Raw genomic sequence first — 20,102 nt, forward strand, 5'->3', positions numbered from 1 at the left:
ACAAAGTCTTGATTGACCCAAACCACTTTTTTAATAGAGGAAGACATTTGCTTCCTAAAACTTCTTTGGCTGTCAGTTACCTATGTCAGATGTATGTCCTCCTCCTTGCCTGCCCACTTGCTCCCCTGCCCTACGTTGCGGGAGATGCTCTGCCATGCCTAAAAGCCATGGTTGTGGTTGTTGCTACCATGGTCTGCAGCAGGGTTCCAGGGAGCTTGGAAACTGGCAGTGGGTCTTGCTGCTGTAACACAGAGCACAACAGGATTGTTCCTGTGCTCCCTTAGCATGTGTAGGTAGAAAGAGAGAGATTTGGAGACATGTGGGTGCTTCCAAGTGGAACTTCTCACCCTCTAATTCTCGGTATTATCACCTCCCTGCCTAATGAATGCTTTGAATGGTCTGTCACAAGTTTTCCATGCAAGACAAATTGGCTGTAGGGAATGAATGATGATGCCCATTTTGTTTCATTATTAGCAGTAATATGCTCCATTTTTCAGTGGGGGGAAAAATTAGGGAAGGGGAATTGCTTATAAATAGACTTGTTAATTGCAGAGGGTTTTAGACCTTCATGGTAGTGAGAAAGTGATAGAACTATAAGCTTGCATTAGTTAGTGAGCTTTTCAATGGTAGAACTGCACTATAACGCAGCTCTTCAGTGCTGAGTAGCTACACTGGGGTGTGTTTTTCTCATCTGGGGACAGTATCAGAGTAGCACCATCCTTGACTCTAGTTGTTCACAGACCGATACCCAGGCTGGACTTCATTTGCCATATACATCTGTTGACATCCTCCCACAAAATCACAAATATAAGCACTAGCTTTGGTAAGACTTCAGCACATGTTTTGATATTTTACTGTGGTGCTTAAAAGCATGAAAAGGGGCCGAGAGTAGGTTTCTCTTCACCAGACTTGAGGTGCCTCCCTTTTAGGCAGCTCACTGAGGGGAGTCCTCCAGTCTTCCTTGGGAATTGAGTGAGAAAAAAGGGCATTCATGTGAAACTGGGACTCATGAATCCCTTTTTGGAGACAACCCTGAAACCAGCTCAGCCAAAGCACCTGTTAGATATCTTGAGCAAAGTGGCTTTCTGTCTCCTGTGCTTTTTTCAGGTGTTACTTCTGAAAAGGCATCCACCTCTGACCTTTAAGAAAATCACCAAGAGTTCAGGTCAAAGGTAAACAGTTTCCCATTACATTTCACACACCCTTTGGGCTCTACTTCTTCTCTTGGAAATTGTGCAAGTCCTGGGACTTGGGTTCAGACTTTGTAGTCTGAACCACTGGCTGCAAGGAAATGAAGCCACAGTTTCAGGGTTCCCCCCCCATGTTGGCTATAAATGTTTGTTTTTTTTTTTTTTCCTTTGGAAAGCAATCCAAACACACTTCTGTCTCCTCTCTTCTGCAGTAATTCAAAGGCTGTACATGAGGGAGGTTCTTGGGAAGCATCTTGTGGTTGAGTTAAATCCATGCATTACCTGGCACATGCACATCTAACCAGTCTCTTTGGGGCGGGGAGTTGATGTTGCACTGGACTCTATTCCCTCCTGTCATACCAGGATTAACACTAGCCTGGCCTGAGGAGCTATAGTATTTTGAATAGGCCACTTCAGCAAAAGCTGCTTTATCCTTCAGGGCTGATGTTGAATCAGCAGTGCTCCATCTCCCAGGGAAGGAGAGGCTGGGAGATGGCACAGTGAGAAGGTGGACTGTTTCTCTTACAACCGTTATGTGAAGACCCCTTTGTGCTGTGCTTGCTCCAATGTGATTTGTCAGGCATAAAACTTCATAAATGATCTATAAAATGAATCAGCTAGAGAATGATGTCCTTAACGGTCAGCTGGAAAATAGGAATGCTTCACTCTGTGCTCTGTCACTGCACTCTGCCCATTCACAGGTCTCCCCTGGGCTAATTTGAACACCCCAAAGCTCTTGAGAGGTTTCAAGCAGGCTTTTGCAAGTAAGTGTGTTAAAAAGCCATGAGAACTGCTTCATGAATGTGGAAGGGGCAGTCTGACCTAATGACTAGGGAACCAGAAAAAATATTCTTGTTTCAGGGCAGTTGTGCGGAAAGAGACCTTGAGTGAAGTATTTCTGTTGTGTTTGTGCTCACGTTTCTGCCCGACCCTGTGCACATGCTTCCACGTCCTGCGCTCCCTGGGACAAGGTCTAGTTAGCTCTTTGTAAGCTGAAGCACAAGGGGTTCTACAATATCTGAATGCTCTTGTCCTATAAATTTCAGTGGAAACAAAGCCACGCTAATGCCTCAGTGCTCAGTCTATCAATGCTGACAGTCCTCTCCTCTTTGAGCCCTTTATGTTAGAAATGTAGCAAAAGCCTGACAGTACATTAATGTATATGCTCATGGGAAAGGTCTTTCAATGAGACACAGGGTCTACTTGGAATCAAGCAATAAAGTAATTAATTGGGAGGAAGCGGTTGCAATGCTTTATTCAATAAGATTGCAATAAAATTGAGTATTGAAAGGTCTTGTCCTCTTCCGTCCTATCTAGTGGTGCTTCTGAATGAGAAGCAGCGCTCAGGTCCTGGAGTGGAGCAATATCTCTTCTGGAGTTTCTTCATTCCCTTGACAGCAGGGATCACAGGGACAGACACACAATCAAGTTAATTTGCATCCTTCTGGCCGTGGTCACTGTCTGTATACTCTTTTAGCATACGGCAAATGCAAGTGTGACTAGGCTTAAATCTGTTTTGGGGTGAACTAAACTGAGTTGTGTTGCTGCGTTTGCCACAGGCAAAGACATGTACGTGTGCAGTTACCACAGCTCAGCTGGCCCACGGAAAGCTGTTGAGATGCGCTAGCTTGAGTGCACGTATGAGCCCTTGGCATTGCAAAGGCAGTGATCAGACAGACTGATGGGTGTGTTAAGGCTTCTGAGAGGCAGCCACATTCAGTACTTTTAAAAATTTCCTTTCAACAGTGGCCTCATGGGTGCAGACCTTTCCTGTAGCTGGAAGCAGGACTTTTGATTCTAGTTCAGTATCTTTTGTTAAGAGTCAGGACTGGGGTGGGCTGGCCCTGCGGCAATAAGCAGCAGTGGCCACACAGGGCGATGTCTCCATAACCTTTTCTTTTCTTTTTCTTCCGCAGCCCTTTTCAATCTAATTCCTGTGGGTCTTCGCGTGGTGGCAATCCAGGGGGTGAAGGCAGGTCTGTACGTTGCCATGAACGCTGAGGGATATCTCTACAGCTCAGTAAGTACTTTGCACTGTTGGGTTCCTGGAGTGGTTTGGTTTTGTAGGTGGGAGGGAAGAGACTGCATTGGGACTTTCAGCTTTTTCTGAAAATGGTCATGTATCAGCAAACCTTTAAAAGCAGGAACGGGGGGAGCTGCTGCAAGGCCATGCAATATTCACTTTAAAGTGTCTCCATGGAGATTCGTGGCAATATTTCCTGACCTGTGAAGATACACTTTGTGTTCCTTTGAGTAGTTACTTAATGTAGGTCACGTTGTAGAGGAGGTTGTGTGGTTGGCTGGTTATATTCTCGTTTCACATTTGTGAAATGGCATGGACTGAATGGAATTGCTTCCGAATTGTGCCTGCATAACTGATCATAGGTGGTGCCCCAGTGGGTCATACTCTGCTTTTGACTGCAGTCTAAATCCACAGCAATACCCTGTCTTCATTAAAATGGTTCTGGACTATTCTGTTGGCAGTGCTGCAGCGGAGCCGAATCTCCCTGTATTTGTGTGGTCTTTTTAATGGGCATAAAAGATAAGTGAGGCATTTTTTACTGACTAATTCCCCTATAACTTTCTTAGATGGCATGAAAGGGCATGAGGTTATTCGTAAGATTCTCATTTGAACTAAGTAATTGATTTTCACAGTGAATAATTGATTCAGTGATTTATTAAATATGGCAGCCCTTTGCCAGAATTTTTTATGCTTCAAATAACTTTGCTCTAGTTCTACATAGTAAAAAGTGATAGTTAATAATACACTTCTCATTTATGTAGTTATGGTATCTTTAAAGTGTATAGCTGAGATTCTAATCTCATCTGCCTTTGTGTAAATTTACAGTGCAGCGATTCTGCTCTTGTCTAGACATTTACTTTGCTTTGAAAGTGTGCGTGAGAATGGAGATAGGACCACTGAAAGGACAACAGTTGGAGCTGCTCCTATGCAATTTTTCCTAACTCTTACCATCCATCTTCATTCCTGGTCAGTTTTAAACTGCTCACATGGTTGGGATTTCCCCCTTTCCCTCAGGAGGTAACGAAGCTCTGTCTCCCCAGTGGCTCAGGGTAGAAAATGGCAAGTGGATGTGTTAGTATGCCTGGCGAGATAGGTCTCAAAACTGGCTGCTTGTCAAGAAGAGACAGAGAGATCAATCTGGATCTCTGTGGATGCCAGACGCTTCCTGTTCTTTCATAGCCCAGTAAACATAAATGACTGCTTCTAAATAAATTACATCGGTTTACTAACAATGAAAACTTCCTCTTTTTGTAAAGCTATCAAGAGTCCTAAAGGTAATACCAAGCCTGGTGTGGTACTGCATTATTGTGCGTGCTTCCCTCTAGGCACATAGTCAGGGGGGTCAGGACTGACATTTTACCCTGTGTTTGTGCAGTGCTGGGCATAAAGGGTCCTGACCCAGTGCTGGGGCTCCTTGAACCACCGGTGCCCCGTAAATGAGGACTGGAGGAAAGCAGTGTGTGTCACAGAGCCACATCCAGCCTGGGGGGGGTGGGGGGGGGGGTCAGGTCTTTTTGGAACAGTGAGGGGTCAGCATTTCTGAACAAACAGCCCAAGGGAGGGAAAGGCATGGGGCTCAGGCAAAAGAAGAAATGGAGAGTTGGAAACATGATGTTTGACAGCTGAGACATTAGAGATGATGCAGAGGAAAAGTATCTCTTGCTAGCAGTAGTGAGATGATACAAAGGGTGGGAGGGACATACCAAGAGATGGTGGGCAGCAGGAGGACCATGTGTCCAGGAAACACATCTGCTAGTTGTACGAAGTGTCCTAAAAGGCACCAGATCATACATGTAGTCAAATGAGGGTGGTTTAATGGGGCCTGCTTATTCCCAGCAAGTGTGCCTGTCTTAAGTAGGAAGGTTAATCAGGGAAGGCTTAACAGTGGTTAATGAAGTGGACCTCATTACATGCCATGGCTTGATGGCATTTGGCTCTATCTGAACTAATAAGAGTTAAACTCTTCATTTCATCAACATGATCCAAGGTTTCTGCTTGTAGTAAATGGATGCTACTGGCCCATCTCTACTCCAGGGAGATGGAACTCGCTGGACACTATTTTCTTCTTGTATTGACTGGTGGCTCTGGTTCTAGCTTACTGCAGTAAATCAATGAATTCACTGTGCTTTGGAGGAGACCCCAAGGCAAGAAAAAAGAAAATTTGTAGATAAAGCCTGTTATGAGCAGGGAGTGTGGGTCCAGCCACTCATAGAATCAAAGACAAGGGATGAGACCAGGGTCCTGTAAGAGAACTGGATATAGCTGAGAAGAGCGCAGCCTGTTCAGGCAGTCTTTTTTTTGGATGCTGCAGCTTTCTTTGTGGGGCTGGGATCCCACTCCAAGCCACCATTTGGCACGGCTGTGTCAGTCTCGAAAACTGTGCTGGGGAATTGCTTTAGCAGGACTTGACATTCTGTTCCTCTCTGGGGCGAGCAGGGCCTCCAGCCATGCTGCCTGGACCTGATTGCTGCCCACACCAAAGGACACGTTGTCCCTGTTCCTTTGCTTAGCAGACCCTAAACGACAGCTTTGCTCTGTCTCAGGCCGGTTTCCTTTGGTGTTGTGCACGTACCTGTTTTTTTCACTAGCCTTTTCTGAGGGATTTCTGAAAAAAATTGGGTCAATATTCCCCACAGATATTGTTCACTCATGCAGATCCATTGATAAATTAACTTTTTCTGCTGCTTGGCTGCCTCCTCTGCTGTCTGCCCCAGGCCTAGCCTTGCTAGGACTTCTTATACCACCCTCAAGCCCAGGGCTGCTTTCAGATATAATGCAACTGTCCAGGGAAATGTTTTTTTGGGTTTTTTTTCCCTCCTCTTGAGCCCAGATTGTGGCTGTAACTGAACACATCATCACTGTGGGTTTGTTTTGTTTTTGTTTGGTGGGATTTTTTTGGTGATATTTAATCTGTGTGCGTCAGCTGAGACCTTGGCTGACATCCTCTGCCCTGGATCGAACCAGAGGCTATTATCAGCCTGGTCTCGGAGATGGTTTGTGCCAGGTCCTTCTGAGTTTGGGCCAATGGGCTCTTGAATGAATGGGTTTAGAATAACCAGCCCTTGGAAAAAGTCTTCCTGGTGCCGATCAGCACAAAAGAAGGGCTGAGTGGGGTCCTCTAAAGCCAAACTTGGTGAGAAGGCTCTTTGTAGAAACATGCGAGACCCTCCTATGTGCTTGGCCACATTGATACCTTTAGCAATGAGTTTCCTCATCTCTTCTGTTCAGTTAGGGACGGGTAGGGATAGTGTGGGGTTGGGTTGCTGGGTTGAAGCCAACCATAGATCCCTAGCCAGCTTCAGAGGCCTAAATGCATTAGATGCCAAAGCCTCTTTGCTTGGGAAGCAGCTGTTTGTGACTTCTGTGTATTGTTTACTTACACTAGATACCTGATTATTTCTTTTTCCAGACTAGCTTATTGCTACCTCTGAGGTCTGCTGGGGAATTAGGTGCTTAGTAGGCAAGAAAATCAGGTCTTGGTCTGACACCTGGCTTTGCAGACAGTAGGATGCAAAACACTGTCTTCATAGCAAGCTTGCAGAGCCATTGGCGTGTTCCTGTTTGATTTCTTGTCATGTAGAGCAACTGTAAATTCCCTGATGGTGCATGAAGGTTTTTATCAGCACCTGTTCTGGGGAGTGACATGACTCTCCTGAGGATCCACTGTTAGTATTTTATGCCAGAGTAAAAATACACAGAATGAATGAAGGGCAGTGGGTATTACTTGTACTGTCTTAGTGCTTGGGAAGCTGAGACCAAAGGCTGGTGGTTGCAGAGGAGAGGGAAACACAGAATAAAGAGGTACATCCTGCTCCAGTGAGTTTACAGCCTAATCGTAATGGGAGAAGACACAGAACATGCTCTCCTGTCTCTGTCTGGAGTTAATAGTTCCACCACCAAATTAATTCCCACTCATGTATAACTTTTCTCTGTGAAGTTTCTCTCCTCGGTGCCCAGCTTTCTCTCCATTACCCCTGCTGCAACAACTCACAGGGGCATGGGGAAGGGAGTGCCTGTGAAGTGTTTTGCCTGAGAGGCAAACCTGGTTCTCCTGGAGCAGATGCTCATCATGGGGCTGTAGAGCCTCCACAGGCCCACCCAATCACTCCAAGTACACTGAAATTGCAGCTCTCAATATGATGATATGTATAATTCAGTGGCGTTACAGCTGGGATTGGTTTTGCCCCAAGTGCGTAACACTTCTCATCTAAAATGTACTGCTCTCAAATATTCCTTGTTGTTTAACTTGGAGTTCTAATTATTTTTGAAATGGCAAATCGTGATACATAATTTATTGGAAAGACTGAGAAAACCCTAGCAGAGATACAGAATACAGAGGAAAAAAAAATGGGTCGCTTACGAGAGCTCAGTATGGTTTTACAGTATAAACCTGTGAGTTTGAAATGCTGAAATTAGAGCTTGAATCACTTCAAAGATTCCTGGTAATAAGGGAATGATTATGCACAATAAAAAAAAAATCTAAACAGCATTGAAAAAACCCAAGTCACATTAAGAGCTCAGTGTGTCTTTGCATTTTCTTTTTCTCTGCTTTCTTTTCCTGCTCTATCGTTTTGCATAATAAACATGTCTTGCATAATAATAAACAAGCATCTGGGGAAGTATGTATATTAACTGTATTTTTTTAATCTGCTTGCAATGCTATAACTATTTTGCTACAACTCCTCTAGGGTTGCTGCACTCTTATTTACATCATTTCAAGGTCAGGGGCTGGAATCAATAATACTGCATTCTCTCCCCTAATAGGCTTGGGGTGTTAAACCTGCTCCTGTCAATGCCATTTCTTTAATTCCTATTTGACTTCCAGTGGTGCTGGTTGATATGGTCAGAAGTACAGATAGGCCAGGCAGGTATCCTGGACATCTCCCTTTTGCAAACTTTGCAAGCCAGCACACTTGCTGGGGGGATTCCCTAGTTTACATGCCTCATTAGGGAGCCAGGCCAGTGGAGGGAGAGATATGTCTCCAAAGGCAAAGCACAGCAGGAGCCCAATGCAATGTGCTTTTAATTTCCCTCCAGGGTATCTACTCTTCTTCACTGGCTGTTTAAAGGGGCTCGCTGAATGAAGGCATTAATTGGGAGATGTAAAACTCCTCCTGTCCCCTGGCTTATTCATAAATATGGAGGGAACAAAATGGATGCTCAGGGAAGCAGCTGTGCTGAGGACAGCCAGCCCCTGGGAGCAGATTCCTGCCTTGCTTCGAATGTTCCTAAAATACAGCTCCTGGCGGGCACCCTGGCATGTGCCACCCTTGTAGCATGGAAACTTGTAAACACAGCTATCAATAGCAAAGTGGTCCCTTTTCCCTCAGTGAGGTGCTGCCACCCACGTTGCTCTGCTTGGCTCTCAGGAGCTCTTCAACAGTCCAGCTTTCCTTTACCCCAGCAGAGCGAGCTCCCTTGTCCCGTGTGTGACTGGTGCAAGCTGGGCAGGATCAGTGCTGGCCCAGACCAGCTCAGGGGTTATTCAGGATGTTGTAAGAGCTAGCAGTGGGTAAAACCTCACTTGGCAGGACTGCCTGGACTGCTTGTCAGACGAGGAGAGCTGGGACAGTGCAGTACTGTGGCTTTTTTTGGGCAGGTTTCCCATCTGGCATCCTGTTGATGGACCTGTACTCCCTGAACTTTCCTAGCACAGCACCACAGCGGGGCTCCCACAGGGAGGGTGCTGCTCTGCACCTTGTATTGATGTCTGGAATTAGTTAGGTCAGACGTAGCTTTTGCCTATTCAAGCAAGAGATGATTCAGTGGACAAAATCAGTAACAGCAGGACCTAATCCTGCTTTCCTAGCTAGCTGTTCCTTGTCTTGTATGATAGCAGTGCAAATTGCAAAGAATAAGTATGCTTCAATAAGAAATGCCTTCTCTTAGCCTTGGTTGCGCAGGATATTTAGGAATGTGCTATGTTCCACCTAACGCCAACTGGTGGAGCAGGGATGGGACATTCCCTGTTGTGAGCAGTGGTCTGTGAGTGTTGAGATGCACTATGATCTTTTGCTGAAATTTCATTTTGGAAGAAAATCTAGGAAAAATGCTCCAGTGGTGCTGACTCATCTCATTTGACACTTCCCCAAAGAAACATTACAGATTCCCATTTTGAAAGAACTTCAGAGTGTTTTATATTGCTTTACCGTTCCTAATAAAATCAGAACAGGATGTTTAGATTTTGGTTGAGCATTTTGATCCCACATGATTTCCTTGAAGTGTGGAAGGGGGAGGAGGGTGAAACACTGGCGGGGAGGGCTTGCTCTAAATTGTAAGGAAGGCAAGAGTAGAAATCGCAGAGATGAATCAATCGTAGCTGCCATCTTCTGCACAGCGTTCCATCTGCTGATTTCCTTGAGGCCAAATGTACAGGTCTAACCTTAGGTAAGAGGGTAGGCAAAGTCTTTGGAGTAGGTACTAAGCAGCAGTAGCATTGCATAGAGCTGGCCCATTTTTCTCATATGACAGTTGTGTGTGATCAATTAACCACTGTAGGGGAAATGATGAGGTTAAAACAGAACGGTCGATGGCAATACAGCGTTTTTTGGAGGCAACTCTAGGAAATGTCTAGACTGAGGATGGGACAGTATGCAGGAAAGCCCCTAGTTAGCAGAAATGATGTGCGAGTGGAGCACTCATCCCAGCAAACAAGAACCAAAAGCTGACTGTCACATTGTCACTCTGGAGAGGCAGTCACTGCAGAAGTCCCTTTCATTGCATTCCCTTTGCATCCTGCTGGCTGGGGGATGCAGGAACGGCCAGTAATTGAGCTCCTTTCTCCTCTCCCTGGGCTAGTATTTTGCTTTTCCTCAAACTCTCCAGCCTGCTTTGCTTGTTTTTAATGCCATTTATCCAGTGTCTGTTTTGTCCATAAATAGTGCCATTGTCTGTTTTCCACAAGTGAAACCTAGATAAAACTCCAGGACATCAAGGGTGACTGTGGGACTATTATTATCATTTTATTTTGTAGTGGAGGGAGGACAAATATTGTCCTTCCTGGGTCCAGGACTCTGTTTGATATGAAAAGAAATGAGGAAAGTTTTGAGTGAGGATGTGTTTGGCTGAGGTCATGTGTGTGTTAATGAAGTGATTCGGATCTCCTTTCTGATAATACCAAACTCAAATATAGAATGGATAAAACTAGTGAATGGTGTGCCTTTGCCAAACAGTGACTAATGACTCTGGAGGCAAAAGCAGGAGATACGAGTCATAGGCTAAGAAACCCAAGAAAAAAAACTTACTGACTGTGTGCATGTAATTATAACTGGGAGCCAAGTGATAGAGAACTTTAGAAATGGGGAACATTGTTGAACTGTAATGTGGTTTTCCAGGGGAAAGGAAGAGAGATTCAAAGTACCTGGGCTATTTCAAGCCAGACTGGCTGAATCAGTGGGGAATGTAGGGTACTGTAGTGGAAAGGCCTGGATGGGAGCCTGAACCATCCCTGCTTTGCTGTGAAAGGGCACTGTCCTGACTAAGCACTTGCAAAGCAGAAATAATTTTCTTGAAGTCTCTGAATCATGGGAACTGAGTTCAGGTCCCATAGCTTTTTGTTACCACGAGTCCCAAGATACAGGGCTGGCTTCTGGCACCTATAGTTACATGGCACGGTGCCTCACAGGAGCCTCCTAAAATTGGTGGAGTAAATGTGCTCGGCAGGAGTTATGAACCTGGCCTGAAATGTGCTTATACAAGATCTGGTTCAGCAAAGTGCTGAAATTGCACCTCGATGGTTTGCTGAATCTGTGCTCCCTGGTCTCCCCTGCCACAGGGACGTGGGCCCTGGGGATTACCAGCCACTTTCGGTTGCCTCTTCTGGCATCTTTTCTGAAAGAGCCACTCCTTACTGCAAGGAGAACTCCAAATCTACCCAGCTTCTCTCGCCATGAATTTATCTGTGAAACTGAGAGTGGGGTGGAATGGATCTGTTAGTACTACTGGCAGCCAGTCACTGCTGTGATGTGTTGCATGCTGACAGCGTGCTCAGCTCTGCAGAGCGCGTGGGATGGCTGCTGTGCTGGTGCCAAGGAGCCTGCAATCTGTGCGCGAGCGGGGAGGCGCGGAGGGGCACCTTGCCAGCAGCATCGCCCAAAGGCATCCTGGCAGCAGAGCAGGCAGGCAGGACGCGGCTTTGGACCCGCTCCAGGGCCTCCTGAACCATGCCTGGTCCTTGTGTCTGGCCTCATGGTATAGGAGGTGCACCAAAGAGGCCCTGCAAGGTCTGTCCTCTGTACGTGCTGGCCGAGGCTGAGCCCCGTCCTGGCCTTGTGACGGGGGTTAGAGGGCAGCCGAAAAGCAGTGCGCACCGAAGGCAGAGCCCATCCTTCCCCACCCACTGTGTCCACTGACACAGGGGCTGACTTTGTTTTAAAAATATGTCTGGCCCTCCTGGAAGGCTGAAAATGTCAGCTCTGAGGGGAAATGGCCGAGCATTTAGATCTGCTGGTTGTTTATTACTGGGGTATTTAATTGTATTATCCAACTTGTACATTTTGAATGAATGCATATCTGCTGTAAGACTTTTTTAGGGTTTTTTTTTTTCCTCTGGAACGGTACAGGAGGCTCTAGGATGGGGCCCACAGAGTTTTGAGATGCTGCCACCCAACGCCATGGGGACAGGCAGGTTCTTTCGGGATCCTCGGCAGAACGATGACACGATGGCGTCGTCATTACAATTAAAGCTTTATTTTAACGTGGACCCTCTGCAGAGCGGGTTCTTTTGCCCATTAACCATAACTTGAGCTCAGGTGTGCACACAAAGCTCACTCGGTGCTGGGGGCCGCAGCGGGCACCAGCGGATCGCTGCCCCGGGGCTCACGGCCCCGCCTCACAGCAGCCGCCACCGCTCCCGTCCCTGTCCCGCCCCGGAAGTCGCGTTCGCGCGCTGTTACAAGCAGGGCGCCGCGTGCGCTTACGCGTCCCTGTTCGCGCGCTTACGCGTCCCTGTTCGCGACGTCGGTGATTCTGATTGGCCCGTGCGCCCGGGACTCCTTTAAAGGAGAAGTGGGTACGTGACCAACGTGCCAACGGCTAATGGCCGCCTGCCCCACAAGATGGCGCAGCGGGGGTGGGAGTAGAGGGGACAGTCATGGATGAAGGATTATGAGAAAATGGGAGATTTCGAGAATTCTGGTAGTAAAGTCATGGCCTCTTCTATGTCGTGAATAGGAGGAGGAAATCCTCACTTTGCTGAAGGCTGAGCCCAGATGGGATGGTTCAGAGCAGAGTTTGGACTCGTGGCCTGGCCCTTACTTTACAAGCTTAAATGAAACTCTGCTGCACCAGCAGTCACCTGTAGGATGACTTCTTCTCATAGGACTAGAAAACCAAGTAATCATGGTTGGAGTGGTACCCATCAGTCCCTGTATGGTGCATCATCACCTTTCTGCCTGCAGTTAGGTTACACGCTTGATCTCTTGTGACTAATTTCACTTGCTTGCAGTTTTGCTGTTCTTTAGTTACACCTTCTAACAGCTTCTGCTACTCACCTTGTTGCTGTCATCCTTTTTCCTTAATCACTTTTTATTAATCTTACATCAGGGTGTTTCAGACAACATACCCAGACCAAAAGATTCATCTTGGTGGGTGGACGCTACATAGGCTTCTGCCTGTGGCCTCCCCTGCAGCTTTTGCTTGATTAAAAAGGGGACCTTCTTCCCTGCTGATGAACTACAGATCTACTACAACTACTTTGTTGTGTGGAGGTGGCTGCTCTTCTGTGGAAAAGCCTGACAAGCTCTGGAACTTTTAAACGACATGAAATTAATTGTCCCTCTCTGAAATCAATAAATCCCTCGCACACACATGAGTCACAGGTTAATTTGGTGGTTTGACATCTCGGCCATCAAGAAGGCAGTAAAGAGACTATGAGGGTGTCTTGCCACCTCTGATGTACCAATGGCATCCAAGGTGTAGAGGAGCTGTGCTTTGGGAGCAATGGTAGCCTTTCATGCAGCTCTTTTCTGTAAATTAGCTGAATACCAGAAAGTTGAAAGTATTTTAGTATTCACAATGTGCTCTGTAATCCCCCAAATCCATACCTAGGCACCAGCCCCACGCTAAAAGCTTTCTGAAATGTGAACACCTTCTTGACATAAATAAGACATGGCATGACGATGGTAAGTCTTCTTGATAGGAAGACTTCCTCACCACTCTCCTCCTGCGAAGACCGAAGGATTGACTTCTCTTCATAAGAAGCTTCCTTGGTCAGCTCCTCTGAAGGCTGCGCATCGAATGCATTATTGATAACAGCACTTGGGAGTTGTATGCACGCATGCACACATTACAGACTCCCAGATGCTGTCTGGAGCGCTGCAGAGGAATTACTGCAGCTGGACAAAGATTGTCCGCTTCTCTCTAAAGCCTCAGATAGAAATCAGCGTGAATCTCCTGCATAGCCTTTTCTCTTCCACCACTAAGTCATTGTAAGCATGAAACAGAAGAGAGGAAAATAGAACCTCAGGGATTTTGAACAAGGCTATTAGGTGAGAAGGCACTGAGAAAGATGATGTCCAGCTTTCCAGGCACGTGCAAAGTGGGATGAGGAGCAAGATTTAGCCTAATTCTGACATTCCCACAAGCGCAGTGGCCATGCTGGCCTATTGCTTCCCCCAGCAGGAATCTCTCCAAAGCAAGCAGGAGTTGAGAAGGGCAGTTCTTGGTATTCCTGCTGCAGTGTTCAAAGCCCATGCACTTGTGCCAGACATCGTGTGCCTTTTAAAGTGACTTGTTTCCCGCTCCTGGTGGGTTCAGGAGTCGCCACATTGTCCCATATTGCTCTAAGTTGATTCATGTGCACTGCAAGGAGGTTCCCCCCCTTCCTTCTGACACTGGGTAACTACTGTTGGTGGAGCTGGGGCAGCTAATGGATTTTGAGTTTTGGACTGTACTCAGTGCCAAGGAGAACTGTCACCATCTGCAGTTGGGGGTTACCATCTATTTCCTGCAGCCCCCTCTCCTGTACTGTGCTTGTTCCCATGTCAGGTAGATGGCTGCAGAGAGGCCCTTGCTTTCCAGTCAGGCAGAGCAGACTCTGGCTGGAGGAAGGACCTTTGACAGGGATCCAGCCAGCTCAGGAGAAGAGTGCTGTGCAGGTGTGCAACCAGCCAACTCCAGTTGGGATCCATAATGTTGGTTGTTGCCTTCCTAGTTCTTAGAGGAAAAAGGCTCACAGCTGTTATACTGGCTTGTCCAAAGCAACTTCCATCTTCTTGCATCTCTTACTGCTGCTGTGGGCATTTTGGCTGGGCAAAACTGTTCCTTTTCCTCCTTGCCTCTCCTGGCATGCTCTGGGAGCTGCAGCTGAACAGCACTGGCCATGCTGTCTTGAGTGATGTTCTGTGTCTTTCTTAGCGCCTGCCTGCCTAGCTGCATCTGCACAGAAGCTTAGCAGGATCTTGTCCACAGGGGATGTCTATAGACACCTGGTGTGATAGGAAGGCATCTAAAATGCCATTGCCATCCAATGCTTCCGAACTTGTAGACCTGTCTGGGAACTGACATGCGCTTTTTCTGGCTTAGCATGGAAAAAAACTTGGAGACCTTGTGTAGGGATTTCCCTTCCTCCTCCTTTTCCCATTCCTCAAGTGCAATGCAGTGCTCTGCCCTAGCAAGCAGTCTGGAGGCATTGAACCCAAAGGTAGACATGGTGTCTCCAGCTGGAGAAAGTGGAGGATCACTGCAGGAGTCACATCAATGAGCTGTTGTTCAGGGAGAAAAAATATAAAGCACCTCTAAGAGCAGACCACAGCTTGACCAACCCTGCCATGATGCTCATGGTCCTGTTGCACTTTAGATTGTTTCCAGTTTAAACCCTGTCACCTGGTTTATGATTCATATCTGCTGCCTGTAGCAGAATTTCCCCGTGGATGCTGGGGAATCCCACCATACACCATGGTGAGCAGGAAGGGAACAGAACAAAGGGAAGGACTCTAGAAGTACTTGAGGTGAAATCAGAAGCAGGGTAGTCTGGTGATAACTGCCAGCGTTGGACTAGGAGAAGGAGTGAGAGCTCATGCTGAGCACCAGCTTTTGATGGGAGGCCATGTCAGAGAGCTGCTGTGTCCCTTTAATCTCTGATGGGAGCACCGCACAAATACTGTCAACATAATGCAGGACCCAGCCTGTGGCTCTCGTATGTCTGGTAGATAGAGAGCCGTTAAAATGTAGTTCTTTTGCCTAAAGCTACATCCCATGATTGGCCTTTAGGGATGTGCTGGTCTGAGGCTGTCTGGGTCATCTGTATCATTGGCAGTGGGAGGAATTAACTTAGCTGGGGCTGCAGAGGCTAATGGTGTGGACCCTGAAAAGAATCTGTTATCCCTTACCTAAGAATTGCTCCTGGGCTCTCCCACGCTCTCAGATGATTTTCCACTCATGCTGGGAAGCTTCATCACATAGGAAACTGAGCATAGAGGAGTGATGCGACATGCCCAAGGTCATGCGTGGAGACTGGATTAGGCTTTCTGTTCTTCCTGATCCTAATTCCTTGCCTTAATCACAAGCTTTCTTTTGTATCACTGTAATTATTCAGGGAACTGGTATATCAGCAGCAGCACAACTTGTTTGTGTAGTATCTTGTGTCTGAGCAAATCAGTTTGCTTTGAAAGCTGTGTGCGGTGTAGGCAGGGCTTGCTTCTCCCTCTCTGTCTTCCCATTTCACTTCTTTTCTGGCTCCTCAGCATTTATGTCCCTAGCAATCTTCATTGAGGATAATGGGAGCAGGCAAAAGAACCACAGGAGAGTCGTACTCTGCCAGCCATCTTCCCTTGCACATCTTAATACCATATGTCAAGTGCAGTTGCTCAGGGCTCCACAGATATCTCTTTTTCAGCCACCCAAGGAGCTGGGGCTGTTTATGGTGTCGGCTTCACAAGATGGCAGGTGGAGAATTGGAAACAGCTCCTGAGAAGCTCAGGATTGCAGCAGTGCTCTGGAAAGAAGCACTTTTAATGTGCTGATGCCCCCAGGAGCTGAACAGCCAGGTCTTGCAAGAAAACCATTTGCAGTAACAAAATCAGGATTTGCAGACAATTTAAAGCCCTGCTTTTAGAGGCGCTGGGCACTGAGTACATCCCCTTGCTCTCACTGAGATGAACGTATGGGTGGCCCTTGTGGGTCCATTTAACTTGGTGTCCAGCTCCAGTAGGTACCACTCATACTGACAGCTAGGAGAAACCAGTAACAGAGTCAGCAGCTTAGCGAGCTACCTGACCACTGAGAAAACATCTCCTTAGGCTGTGCAGAAATACCTGTTTTTTCAGAGCTAGGTTGTGTACCAGAAACCATCCGGGTGGATCGCTGGGCAGTCTGTCCGGCATTCACGGTGCTTCAGTAGTGCTTTACAGCCCTGGTATGGTGCCATCCACTGTGTCATCTTCTCTCCAGGGCATCTTGTGCCATCCATGCATGACCAAGGACTTAACGAGAGCTGTGGGCCAAACTCCGTGCTGGCAGTTTTGCTTGGAGGTGGACTGGGTGTGACTCAACAGAAAATGTTGTTCCATAGTTTTTTTAGTGGTGGAAGCATGGCCATAAAGCATCACATAGCAAGGCAACGGTGGAAGGACCAGTACAATTTCTGTGGTATTGAGGGATATTTCAGTTTCTGATGTCTCTGCCACTGGGTTATATCTAGAGCAAACCAACTGATGTTCGTGTAGTCAGAAAACTGAGATGAGTGTGTTTACCCCCAGCATACCTGAGACCGTGGTCTGCTCAGTCATTTGGGTAATGTCCAGTGAATGTGTGCATGCTCATACTACTACGTATATAGGAAACCAGTTTCTTTCTGAGGCATTGGAATACGAATTTTCAATGAATTTTCTTTGTTAATAGTGCTTTAGGATTTTAGTGAATAAATAGTAATATGTTAGAAATAGTGCCTGTTTTGGAAATTGGAAATCATCATGTCTTTCTGTGAAGTCATAGCAAGACCTGCTTTTCTACCAGAAACCTCAAAGTGGTTTCCAGAAGAAGGAGAGAATTATCCACTTTCTTACACAAGAAAACAGAGGCATAGAAAAGGGAAAGATGCCTGTTGGTCACTCTTCTCTTTGGTTTGTAACTCCTTAGTTGCAAAAGCAGGCAAAGCGCCCAGATTCCCATAGCCTCAGTTTCTTGCATGACACTGGCTAATTTCAAGTGGTTTTTCAAATTTTTCTGCACCCCCATGAAAGTGTTGGCCACTGGATTCCAAGTGTGAATGTCTCAAACTTTTTGCTCTGCAACAACCTCTATTTTTGTAAGGAGCTCTGAGAGATGATTTATTAAAGTATTTTAATTACAGTTTCTTGCATCTCCAGGAGTTTCTTGCAAAGAAGTTCTTCGTGAAAGATTATTATTCAAATTTGGAGGGATGGAAGGAAATCAATTTCCTCCTTCAAAACTAGCTTTTTTCACCTACTCTATTTGCTTATCACTCTCTGCCTTCCAGGATTATTCTAATCAGATTTTGCATATTAAAAAAAAAATAACATAAAAATAATTCTCCTCTTTCAAGTATTTGGGAGGCTTAAGTAAATTAAGACATTGATCAGATTCTGCTCACTGTTGCAGCTGTGAATGCAATGGAGGGTACCTGGTGTGGCTGGGGAAAGAATTGCGTCTGATGTGTGTCTTTTATCTTTGGAGAGAGGCCAGAAGGGAGGATTGACACCAGCCTCGTCCCTGGGGGTTGTTTGGTTAAACCTGTGTCTCTGGGTTGCAGCTGGGATGTAGACCTGCAAGGCATGTGGACACAGCCCAAACCAACAGGGGCAAATGGCAGAGAAGAGGTGCTTGCGTGGCTGCAGGGTGCACTACAGGAAGCTGCTCTAGCAACCAGACCTGCCAGGCTGGTGCTTTGCCACCACCTCTTTCACCGAGCTGTTTCATAGGGGAACCAAATGTCTGAATTGCTCAAGTGGTTTTGCAAATCTGTCCTCAGCCTAACGCACCAAAATAACAGCCTGCAGCAAGGCCAGCACAGCTTCTCTGCGTACAGCTTATTTCTGATTTGGCAGCTATTTGAGAACCTTATTTGCTGTACATGTCAAGACTGATAGCGCTCCTGTGGGGGCTATGACCTTGACCATCCTTTAATTCTTCCTCAGTAAGCTCATTACAAGCTCATAAATCGTCATCAGGGTTTTGCCATGAGCTAAAATGAAGTGTCTTTCTGTAAATACCGCCACAAGGAGGTAGATTCAGCTTTCAGTGTGAGGTCTCGACTTGTGGACGTGGTGGAGGAAGGCCACTCTGATACTGATTCTGGCTCCTTGTATTACAATCTAAGTGTTTCTATTGAGTTTGACAGAAAATAATTCTGTATTCCATAGGTGGGATCTTCTTGATAGTGGCTGAAAGATGATACAGATGTGTGTTCATACTCAGCCAGGAAAAAGACAATACACAGGCTCCTGAGAGCAGTAGTTATTTTGGAGGTCCCAGGCACATGAAACTTGGCTTTGGTAATACAACAGGCCTGCAGTCAGAACGTGAAAAAAAGATTGTGTCCCTCTTCGCAGATGGAAGGTAATTCTTGTATTTAGGGTGCTAGCAGGGCAGTTTGTAGGGTTCAGCTCCTTGCTCTGCCACAAATGCCTTGCCTTGACCACAGCATTCAGTTCAGTTGCCTAAATCTGGACATTCATCTCCCTCTGCAATGTGCCTGCATATTCTGCCTGGCCTCCAGAAGACCGTGGATCTCCCTTAGGTCCTGTGTCCCACTTGCCAGCCCTGTGCATGTCTTGGATGCCCCAGGGCATCTTAGGTGGCACTAGAAACTTATGTTTAGGTAACTAGATCAAGCCCTCAATTTCTCTGCCTCAGCTGCTCATCGATATGGTGGAGATAAGATTTCTTTCCTACTCCCACAGAGACAGTGTGGAGATAAGAGCATTGGTGATTGACAGGCACTCGGATGCTATGTTGAGGGCACTGTGTAAGAGCTTGAATAGATAAGAGAGTGACTACATGACAGCATGAGGTTTTTTTGCTTTGTTTTGTACCTCAAAAGATTTTCTCCTTCACGTGTCCTTTTCCTATCAGGTGGTTAGTGCTGTGAAAGAGAGATGAGCTCACATGAGCCTCTCACACCTGAAGCCTTCCCAGGTTGACATTGCTCCAGATCTAGCTGCGTTTCTTTCTGAGTCCAGCCATCCTGGCCCTGTTTGACCTATTTGCCCCACGTTACTCAACCAAAGAAGTGTGCGTATACCTCAGCAGCATTTGGAGGCAGCTTCCATTTGGGATATCTCTATTATTCATTAACAAAAGACAAAAGGAGGCTCTTGGTTTTCAGGTCTGCCAAGTTGGAATGGTGCAGAGAAGTAGGGAAATCACTGTTTGACTTCAAAATGGAATAAATTGACCTGGCACCACCTGAGAGAATAAACCCGGAACCTAGCTGTCTTCTTTTTCAGCTAAATCACTGATCTGGCACCTAGTTACTTCATTGCCAGTGGTGCTGTAAATACTTGCAGCTCCCTGTGGTTTCAGCGGGATTTCAAAGTAATCACCATCCCTGCAGTTCTTTCCCCTTTTATTTACGGACTTTAAAAGCTCAGTTTTGTGCTCATCATTTCCAACTCTGTTTCCTGACATCCATTTGGAGACTGTCCGAAAGAAATTTTCTATAGCCAAGAGATCTTCTCAAAGTTTCCCCTAAGGGTACCGAATACTGGAAGTCTCTGGGACATAAGAGACCAAACTAGCATAGGCGCTTTAGATAGTCACAGCTATAAACCCCATTGAAATCTAGGGCAGGGTATTAGGTCATCTCCTTCCTCAGGTCTCCCCTGAAAAAATCAAACCATTGTTCTCTGCAGCAGAGGACTCCCGTGCACAGTGGAAGAGGTGGGTGCATTGAGGGCAGCAAGAGGAAGCTATGAAGACCTCCCCGCTCT

General features: G+C 46.5%; 1 protein-coding gene across 6 annotated transcripts in view; it reads left to right on the top strand.

The window, feature by feature from the left end:
- Window positions 1–20,102, top strand: part of FGF12 (fibroblast growth factor 12) — a 250,365-nt gene that overhangs the window by 172,084 nt on the left and 58,179 nt on the right. For all 6 annotated transcript variants that reach the window (XM_050902286.1, XM_050902289.1, XM_050902285.1 and 3 more), the window contains one exon: window positions 3,107–3,210. In XM_050902286.1, the coding sequence (XP_050758243.1) occupies window positions 3,107–3,210 (104 nt within the window). The remainder of the gene's footprint in view (window positions 1–3,106; window positions 3,211–20,102) is intronic.

The sequence above is a fragment of the Gymnogyps californianus genome, chromosome 10 (genome assembly GCF_018139145.2).
Source record: "Gymnogyps californianus isolate 813 chromosome 10, ASM1813914v2, whole genome shotgun sequence".
Lineage (NCBI taxonomy): Eukaryota > Metazoa > Chordata > Aves > Accipitriformes > Cathartidae > Gymnogyps > Gymnogyps californianus.